The sequence below is a fragment of the Orycteropus afer genome, unplaced genomic scaffold, assembly GCF_000298275.1.
Source record: "Orycteropus afer afer isolate SDZICR_OR568_19922 unplaced genomic scaffold, OryAfe1.0 scaffold00082, whole genome shotgun sequence".
Lineage (NCBI taxonomy): Eukaryota > Metazoa > Chordata > Mammalia > Tubulidentata > Orycteropodidae > Orycteropus > Orycteropus afer.
Genome location: NW_006921669.1, coordinates 9655530 through 9666524, shown reverse-complemented (window position 1 = coordinate 9666524; position 10995 = coordinate 9655530). Strand labels below are relative to the sequence as shown.

The 10995-nt window shown below is 36.7% G+C and overlaps 1 protein-coding gene across 1 annotated transcript in view; it reads right to left on the bottom strand.

Moving 5' to 3' along the window:
- The window catches only part of ATRNL1 (attractin like 1), a 664967-nt gene that overhangs the window by 466315 nt on the left and 187657 nt on the right, over positions 1 to 10995 (bottom strand). The window contains exon 19 of the mRNA XM_042781046.1: positions 7563 to 7700. Coding sequence (XP_042636980.1) covers positions 7563 to 7700 — 138 coding nt within the window. The remainder of the gene's footprint in view (positions 1 to 7562; positions 7701 to 10995) is intronic.

Genomic DNA, 10995 nt, shown 5'->3' with positions numbered 1-10995 from the left:
TCATACCATATAGTCTTTTATGACTGCACCACCCGGTTTGCTTGTTCTGGACATTCCATAGGGATGCATTCATACCATATAGTCTTTTATGACTGGCCTTTTCACTTGTTGTTGTTGTTGTTGCTATGTGCTGTGGAGTCAGACCCGACTCATAGCAACCCCTCCTTGGGTTTCTGAGGCAGTATCACTACGGAAGTAGCTTGCCCAACCTTCCTTCCGAGGAGTGGCTTAGCATGATGTTTCCAAGGGGCATCCATACTGTAGGATGGAGCGAGACTTTATTCCTTTTTAAGGCTGAATAATATTGTATGGTATGGATACATCACATTTTGTTTATTCATTCATCAGTGATGGCCATTTGGTTTTGGTTTTCTTCCACTTTTTCACTATTATGAATAATGTTGCTATGAACATTCATGTACAAGTTTTAGTGTCAATATATGCTTTCATTTCTCAAGTATATACCCAGAAGATTTGCTGGGTCATATATTAACTCTGTGTTTAATATTTTGAGGAAGGAACTGCCAAACTGTTTTTAAAAGCAGCTGCAAATGGGTATAATACCACCAGAAGTTTATGAGGCTGCAATTTCTACACGTGCTCTCCAACACCTGTCATTGCCTGTCTTTATTATTATTATTGTTATAGTTGCTCCAGTGGGTGTGAAGTGGTATCTCATTATGCTTTTGGTTTGATTTCTCTAATGACTGATGAATGTTGAGCATATTTTCAGGTGTATATTGGTTATCTGTACATGTTCTCTATAGAAATGTCTACTTAGATGGTTTGCTCATTTTTTCAGGTGTGCCCATTTCAATAAATCCAATTTAAAAAAATTATGTTCTTCCCTTGTCTATCAGCCTCAGAATCCACTGCTACTCATATTTCTCAGGTTTATGTTGATAAAAACAACAGGATCTTGCAGATCTTTTTGGTTGCAGTCTTTCTCCTCCACAGCTACACTCTGGAAGGTGGTAGCAGCATGGGGAATTTCAGAAAGGCAAGACCAGCTTTTATAAGAGGCTTCTCCTCTTACAACAATTCAGTGTACATGGAGTTTACAGGATACTCATATTTTAATGAACCCTCCAACTAACCCAATTTATAGGCATAATACTTAACAGTTTTTCCAATTGTTATGGCATAGGCATCAATCAATTGGAATGGACACTGATCAATTAGTATCAATGCTCCCACCTTTTAGTCTTCAGTCAGATGCTAACCTCTCAATGAAGAAAACTACAGCCACTTCATTTAAAACTTCAGCTTATATTATTTACTTTAAAAAAAAGTACATGTATTTTATCGTCTGTCCTGTTAGAATGTAAGTTACATGAAGGCCAGGAGTTTTGCTTGTCATCATCGTTTGTTTTTGTTTTTAAGCGTTTCTTTGGTGAAATGCCTGCTTAAATTTTGTTCTTTTATTTTACCTCCCCCTTCACCCAAGCTAATACGTGTTACCCTCTAGTTAGTGGTTTGCCCCCTTTCCTCACACCCCTAGTAACCATCAAAGACTATTTCTTTGTGTGAAAATCTTTTCTTGACTTTTCGCAATAGTGGTCTTATACAATATTTGTCCTTTTGTGATTGATTAATTTCACTTAGCAGAATGTCCTCTAGGTTCATCCATGCTATGAGAGGTTCTCTAGAGTCATCATTGTTCTTCAACATTGCATAGTATTCCATTTTGTGTGTGTATCATGTTTTGTTGATACATTCCTTCTTTGTTGTGCATGTCAAAGGTTGTTTCCATCTTTGTGCTGTTGTGAATGGTACTGTGATGAATGTAGTGTGCATGTATCTTAACAGTACTTTTTGAAGAACAGAATTTTAAAACTTTGCTGAAATTTATCGATTTGTTTTTTAAAAAAATAGATTGTGTTATTCGTGTCATATCTAAGAAATCTTAGCCATATTACATTGGCTTAGTCTACTGCAAAAGGCCTCTTTATTAAAGTGTTGAAGAGCAAAGATGTCACTTTGAAGACTAAGGTGCAGCTGGCCTAAACCATTATATTTTCAAACCATGGTATTTTCAATAGCCTCATCTGCATGTGACAGCTGGACAATGAATAAAGACTGAAGAAGAACTGATACATTTGAGTTGTGGTGTTGACAAAGAATACTAAAAATACCATGGACTGCTAGAACAATGAACAAATCTGTCCTGGAGGAAGTACAGCCAGAATGCTCCTTAGAAGCAAGAATGGCCAGACTTCATCTCACATACTTTGGTCACGTTGTCAGAAGGGACCAGTCCCTGGTGAATGGTATCATGTTCGGTAAAATAAAGGGTCAGTAAAAAAGGGGAAGACCCTCATGAGATGGACTGACACAGTGGCTGCGACAATGGGCTCAAGTCTGGCAATGACTGTGAGGCTGACGCAGGACCAGGAGTAGTGTTTGTTCTGTTTTACACAGGACTGCTATGAGTCGGAATCAACTTGACAGCACCTAACAACAACAGACTTCTTGCTAATCATTTACAATTAATCACTTTGAAAACTACACACACAAACACACACACACACAATGTAAGATTTGGTACCACATTGATTGTCAAGAACCTTTTTTTTTTTTCAGTAGAAAAGATTTCTACATAAAGTTGTAAGTTTTCCTTTATAAATAGTATTTTTTAAAATATGTATAAGTTTCGTTTAAATTTTTAGAAATTAACTATGGGAATTCAAAATGCAAGAGTTACAGAAATGTAACAAGGTATAGAACTGCAAGGAATAAAAGAAACTCACTGAGTAATAAAGGGACACCAGATACACTAGTAATACGCAACTTCATAAATAGTGAATGAAGACATCAGGGCATCTTGTAATATTAACCTGCAAAGTTTCATATTACTACTGTCTTTTATTTATAATTTTGCTAAAAAAAACATAATGCATATTAATATTTAAAAACTTGGATCAAGTCTTTATTTATCCTCTATAGGAGAACCGGATAATAGTTATGCTCACAGAGTTTCTTAAAATAATTACCACAGTACATAGCAACTTTAATAATTTCTGAGACAGAAAAATACTGTGTAAAAATACCTTTTAATGTGAGCTCATTGTGAGAGAACTCCCTGGTGGTGCTGCACTCCAGGGTAAAGTGACACAAATCTATTTCAAATTCAATTGTTGAGAATTTAGACTTCATGACAGTGTGAAATTATTCTGTTGTCAGCATCTGCGACCATCTTTTTTATGCTGAATAAGCACCTATGAAATCATCACACAGAAGCCTATTGTTTGGGAAATTTTATATGATGAGGATTTTATAGTCTAGATAGTCACTGGAGGGAGATAACGTGCTCCCATGCTATTTCTGTACCCCTACAATATATATGGTACAATATCAACTGATAAGCAAAAGTAAACAATAAGAATGAAAAAAGCAGCTGTAAATGTTATTTAAACAAATCACCATAAAGAATATAATTTCCTTGTTTCTAACATCAAAAAGTAGTACTTGGTAGTACTTGTTTCAAACAAGTTTATGGTCCTATGTCCTTTCATTAGCTCTGATGGCACATCGGTTCAGCTGCTAATCAGAAGGTAGGCAGTTCAAACCCACTGGCTGCTGCTCCACAGAGAAAGATGAGGCAGTCTGCCTCTGTAAAGATTAACAGCCTTTGGAAATCCCTACTGGGCCATTTTACCCTATCCAGCCACTCCTCGGAAGGAAGGTTGGGCAATCTACTTCCATAGCGATACCGGTTCAGAAACCCAAGGAGGGGTTGCTAGGAGTCGGGTCTGACTTGATAGCACATAACAACAATAACAAATAGGGCTGCTAAGAATCCAAACGGAGTCGATGACGGGTTTTTTTGTTTGTTTGTTTGTTTGTTTGGGGGGTGGTCTTCCATTACTTCCACTACTCCAATTACAAACTTGCTGTTTGCAGAATGTATTTGGCAGTAACTTCTGCAGGTAAGGAGACCTTGCCAATTTCACTTCCTTTGTATGTTTTTTGCATAATTATACTTAGTAATATTTGATAGATATGTTATAGTATTATATTTCAAATATATTAAGGATTCTAGCACAGACGAAAGTTCAAATTGCCACATGATTTAAAATCCTATTCTTCAAACTTGTATTTTTTTTTATTTTATTTACAACTTTATTAGTTTCAGTGGGCCACCATACCCAAGTATCACAAACAGGTGACTAAAACAACAGAAGTCTATCTTCTCACAGTTCTGCAAGCTACAAGTTCAAAATCAAGATGCCAGTAGGGCCATGCCCACTCTGAAGTCTCTAAAGGAAGACCTTTCCTTGCCTCTTCCTAGCTTTTCAGGTACTTTTTTAAAGGTTACTCTTTGGAGTGAAAGTTTCTGTTTAAACTCAAATGGCTGCAAAGGAATGATTATCAGAGGGTTTCATCTACACTCAGAGGATGAAGAGAGCCTGAGACAAACAAAATACACAAAGAATGTTAAGGCTACTGTGTGGTCGAAGTTGGAGGGGTGTCTACTATCTAAGAGAACAAAGATTTCAAAAAATCCATCTACAGGGAAGGCAAAGTGCTAAAACTATTACAGAAGCTCTTTGGAATGGGCACAAACAGGGATCTCTTTCAGTGAATTAAGCTGTCTTCCATATTTCTCAGCATAGACAAGTGAGTGTTGTATACATTTGCTGAAACATGTCAATGGGTATTCTGTCAACTCCTAGACCTTGTTTTTCACCAGTGCCGTCAGTGCAGCTTGGACTTCTTCCTTCAATACCATCGGTTCCTTTTAGCCTATGCTACTTCCTGAAATGGCTCAATGTTGACCAATTCTTGTTGGTACAGTGACCTTGTGTATTCCTTCCATCTTCTTTTGATGCTTCTGTACTGTTCAATATTTTATCCACAGATTCCTTCAATGTTGCAACTCGAGGCTTGAATTTTTTCTTCATTTCCTTCAGCTTGAGAAATGCCAAGCATGTTCTTCCCTTTTTGTTTTCTAACTCCAGGTTTTTGCACATTTCATTATAATACTTTACTCTTTCTTCTTGAGCCACCGTTTAAAATCTGTTCAGCTCTTTACTTCATCATTTCTTCCATTTCTTTTAGCTACTCTCTATTTAAGAGCAAGTTTCAGAGTCTCTTTTGACATCCATTTCAGTCTTTTCTTTCCTTTCATGTCTTTTTAATGACCTTTTGCTTTCTTCATGTATGATGTCCTTGATGTCATCCCAGAACTCATCTGGTCTTTGGTCGTTAGTGTTCAATATATCAATCTTATTCTTGAGGTAGTCTCTAAATTCAGGTGGGATATACTAAAGATTGTACTTTGGCTTTTGGAGACTTGTTTTAATTTTCTTCAGCTTCAACTTGAACTTGCATATGAGAAAATAATGGTCTAGTCCACATTTGACCCTTCCCCTTATTCTGACTACTGATACTGAGCTTCTTCACTGTCTCTTTCTATGGATGTAGTCAATGTGATTCTTGCTTGTTCCATGTGGTGAGGTCCCCGTGTATTGTTGCTGTTGATGCTGTTGAAAAAAAAGGTATTTGCAACGAATAAGTTGTTGTTCTTGCAAAATTCTATCATGTGATCTCTGGCTTTGTTTCTATCACCCAGACCCTATTTTCCAGCTACTGATTCTTCTTTGTTTCGAAATTTTGCATTACCATCACCAGTAATTATCAATGCATCTTGATTACATGTTTGACCAATTTCAACTTCAGAAGTTGGTAAAAATTTTCAATTTCTTCTTCTGTGGCATTATGTTTGATGAGTAAATTTAAATAATCATCATATCAACTGGTCTTCCTTGTTGTTGCTGGGTGCTGGCAAGTTGGTTCCAACTCACAACTACCCTTTGTACAAGAGAATGAAACACTGCCTAGTCCTGCGTCCTCCTCACAATCGTTGCCATTGCTTGAGCCCATCATCACTGCCACTGTGTCAATCTATCTCCTGAAGGGTCTAACTTGTAGGCCTATGGACAGTATCCTATCAATGACAGCACTGCACTTCAGGATGGATCTTGAAATGGTCTGTTTGAGGGTGTATGTGACATCATTTCTCTTCAATTTGTCATTCTCAGGATAGTAGACCATATGACTGCCCAATTCAAAATGGTCAATACTAGCCCATTTCAGCTCATTAATGCCTAGGGTATCAATCTTCTCATGTTCCATTTCATTTTTGACAACTTCTAATTTTCCTAGATTCATACTTCATACATTGCACAGGCCAATTATTAATGGATGTTTGCAGCTATTCCTTCTCATTTTGAGTAGTACCACATCAACAAATATTTGCTAAATCATGGAAATCTTCATTACAAAGTAGCATATTTGTAGGGTATTGATCATTTTTCTATTCAATGAAACTTTCATATATTATGTTTTACTATAGTTCCTAAGTCAGATTGAAGATAAGACAAAAATAGTATTGCCAAAGAAGTCTGAATTATACATATTTAATGCTACAGCTAGTAATAAAAATATGGATAACAATAATAATATTCACTATTATACCTGTTTAGCTGTTAACATTTGCCAGAAACATACATTATGTCATGTATAAAGTACCTCACTTAAGCCTCACTATAACCTTACTGAGGTATAAATTAATTTCATCTGGCAAATGAGAACACTGAGGCACTAAAAGGTTAAAAATGTAATGAAGGTGACTCACATTTCCCGGATATGGACTGAAGCAGTCTGAATCTAAAATCCAAGTTCTTAACAATGTAATATTTTTCCATTTTTACAAAAATGTAAATATTCTATCAGAGAGTATTTTCCTGAACATTAATGAAAAATGAAACTTCAGTGATAAAACATTTTAATAGTTAATCATATATCATAAGAGGTATCTACACAGCAAACCTAAAAATAATCTGAAAAAAGTCTGCAAGTACATTTACATAATATTGACACCAATGTTAGACTGGCTCTAGGAGGGTGAATTTAAAACATAATATCCCAATGTGCAGTACATTTAAAGTCCCAACATTCCATATAAATCTATTTCCTGGGGCACTGGTGGCTCAAAGGTAGAACTCAAGCTTTCTACACAGGGGTCCAGGTTTGAGTCCATTCAGCCTCAGATGCCTGTCACTAGAGGCTTGATGCCGCTGTGATGCTGAGCGGGATCTGAAGGAGTCTCCAGACTGAGACAGTCGAGGAGGAAATGACTGGCATCCTACTCGGAAAATCAGCCAATGAAAAAATTACCAAAAAATTTAAAAAAAACTATTTCCTTCTTTCCCTTAATATCATCAAGAATTTCGATTGCTAATAAACACATCTACTAAATTATAAAATGAAATTTTCTCAATAAGGTGAACTGAAAATGAAGACATAGTAGTAGGTTATACTTTCTATGCTTTAGAAACTGATTTTAGCCATTAATGCATGAAAAATAATTCACTAGCTGTGACATAGTGTCTACTTAGTTGGATAATGTTGTCAAAAAAAATAAAAGTAACTTTCATACATCACGTCACAACACAGAAGCCAAAGACAACAAAAGGATTTTGTCTACTTCAAGAAACAAGGAAACTGAGGACTTTTCTATAGTGAAAATACACTGAAGTACAAGAAACAAGCATCACCTGTACACTGGCCTCCATTGGTTGGATCTCCATAATAGCCAGGCATGCAGTCTTGACACTGTTTTCCTGTGGTGAGATTTTTACACTGCTCACACACGTTATTATTTATGCACGTGCTATGTCCATTGCACTGGCAAGCTAGAAAAAAGGTCAATAGTGTTACAAATACTGTGTGACGATATCAAGCATAATAACTATCAAGACAGACAATTTATTTTACAAATCTAGATGGCAGAAAAGTTCAAAGGGCATTTCCTAAGATTTTTTTTAATGCATAAAATAGGTGGCTCGAACTATTAATCAAGACATTACAAGAAGCTGTATATTAAAATTTTACCTTATGTTCTACAAAAGCCAAAGTTTGGAGATAAAGCAAAACAAAAACCACAACCAAGGAGGAAATAATTTTTAGAACAGTCCATAAAGATCCATGGCAATGCTTTGTGTACTGAGCTTCATAAGCGTACGAGTAAATTATAGCTTTGGTAAAAATGCATCTTACTTACATTTATACATAACAATAAAGTACTGATGAACACAGAAGATCGCATGCCAGTGGGCCCTTTCTTCAGGAAAATAAATCAGCAGGAAAATCACCAAATAACCCTTTTCAATTCATTTGTATAAAAGTTTATTTTCTTTGAGCAAGAATAGTTTCAAGGCTCAACTAAAATTCTATTTGAATTCGAACTAAAGAGGATCAGATTTTTAGCCTAAATAATTTTTATACCTTCACAACATGTTTTGAGATTCAATAGAAACCAGACTGCCTCTTTTTCCAGGTTTCACAAGTTTTCTGCCTTTGACAGGCTGCCATCCTACTACTTTTCTATCACTCTCTACTAGTGAAAAATGTTTCCTTTCTCTGACAGGTTCTGGCTTTTGCAGCTTTCACTGTAATTCCATCCAGAATCCACAGCACTTCAGATTAAGGATAAAGTTCACACATGAAAGTTCGTGTCCTTAATGCCTATGAACACTCACAGCCATCGAGGCGACTCTGGCTCTTAGCAACACTGCAGGACAGAGCGGAATTGCCCATAGGGTGTCCCAGACTATGGTCTTTGTGGAAGCAGACTGCCACATCTTTGTCCTGTGGGGCAGCTGGTGGCTTTGAACCATCGACCTTTCATTGAGCAGTGCAGCACTGAACTATTATACCACAGGGCTCTTTTTAGTGCCTACATGGGACCTTCTGTTAGACTGGTAACTGCTCACCCAAACATCTTCATCACTGTCCCTTTCACACTTACGTCCATCACTGTTAACAACTAACACAGCAGCTGGCATTTAACTAAGTGTTCTCTCACTCTGCCCAGGAAGCCAATGCTCGGTCAGTTCCAGTTGTTAGTGGTCAGCATCTATTCTGATCAGTCAGTGTACATACTGCATCAGTTTTAAAATACTGGGGATATCACAGTATAAATACTGTGATGTTTATAAATAAGTAAATATCTAAATATAAATAGCTAAATACTGTATCAAGTGCTCCACGTGAATTATATCATTTCATCCTCACAATAATTCTATGTGGAAGGGACTATTTCTAGGACCATATATAAGATATGTAAAGAAACCCAAGGTAAGCTAACTAACCAAAGTCATACAGCCAATCAATGGCAGAGACAGAAGCAAACTGGAGAGTTTGAAACAGAAGACTAGATATTCAGATGCAAAACATGAGAGATTTATTTCCCAAAGACTAACACAGTATCTCAACATGAATTTACATCAGATGGCGAAGAAACATACACACACACACACACACACAAAGAATAAAAACGCAATACTGGTATCTGACAGAAATGGTGAGAGGTGTAACTATCGTAGCATAGTTCATTCATAACATGGAGTCATTGTGGGGAAAGAATAAATAGTCACCATTCTCCTTATGAAAGTGAGAAAACTAAGAGTTTTCAAACCTTACATTAATTATGAAACAACTGAGAGAAAATTTAATATGTTAAAATAAATGTTCATGATAAATTAAGTGAAAAAAGTTTGCAAAACACTATTTAGAATGATCACAATTTTGTATTAAAATGTACAAACATGCCTGTGGAAAAGTTAATGATGGTTATCTTAGTCTGATAAAATTTTTCTGTATAATCAATTTTCTATAAAAATTTATAACACTTACCTAATAGGAAACTAATGTTATTGAGAACATCAATTTTCAAATAATGTGCTTAAAAGTTATTATTTCATAGAAAACTTACTAGGTAGCATTAATACATTAATCCACTCAGGGAAAAAATATGATTTATTGAATGCCCATACATATAAAGAATTATCTTAAGATCTAAAATAAAATACAGGTTGCTATACACACACTTTATGAAACTTCTGGCCAGATGAAGGAAGTAACCAGGGAAAAAAAAAAGCTTTCACTTCTGAGCAAGATGTTAACTTTAGCACTGGCATCTAACCTCACAGACTCACAGACTTCCACTGAAGGAAGAAGGAAACATGCCAGCCACACTGGGAATCTGAGAATTCTGCCAATGACAACAATAAAACTAGGCAACAGTAACCTATAACACTTCTGGAAGTTGACCCCACGCAGACTGGCACAATGGGTAAGCACACGGCTGCTAACCGAGATCTGTACCCACCCAGAGACTCCACAGGAGAAAGGCTGGTGCTGGGCTCCTGTAAGGACTGCAGGCTAAAAAACCCAGGGAAGAGATCCGCTCTGTCACCAAACCAAACACCAAACTCACCACCGGTGAGTCGATCCAACTCACAGCGACCCCTCCTTGGGTTTCGGGACAGTATCACTGTGGAAGTAGATTGCCCAACCTTCCTTCCGAGCAGTGGCTGGTGGGTTTGAACCGCCAGCCTGCTGGTTAGCAGTCAAGTGCCTTAGACACTATGCCACCAGAGCTCCCGCTCTATCATATGGCTACATAATTATTTGAAGGTCCTAATAACAACTTGGTGGCAGACATGAATACAACTAAAGAGAAGCCAACTGTTCCATATTGTCTAAAATTTAAGACCAGCCCAGATGGCCCCTCATTTCAAACAGAAAATAATCAAAATATCAAAAGCATAATGTAAATAAATGAGCATTTTAGATGCAAATAAAGTACATAGTTTTAAAAAACCTGTGCCCTCTAAACCACATATAAAATATTTAAAAATAAATGTGTGGCATTCTCAGTAAAATTCAAAAAATATATATACACAGAAATTCAAGGCAAAATTTACTAGAAACATTACTCTCTACATTTTGTTGCTACTTGCTTTCAAATCACTTCCAACTATAAATGAAGCAGGGACTCAAAGCAAGAATGGTAAAGAGAAGTTTGACCTGGTGCTAAATTTTACTATACCAAGCTCTGGTAGCATAGTGCCTAAGGCACTTGACTGCTAACCAGAAGGCTGGCAGTTCAAACCCACCAGCCACTCCTCGGAAGGAAGGTTGGGC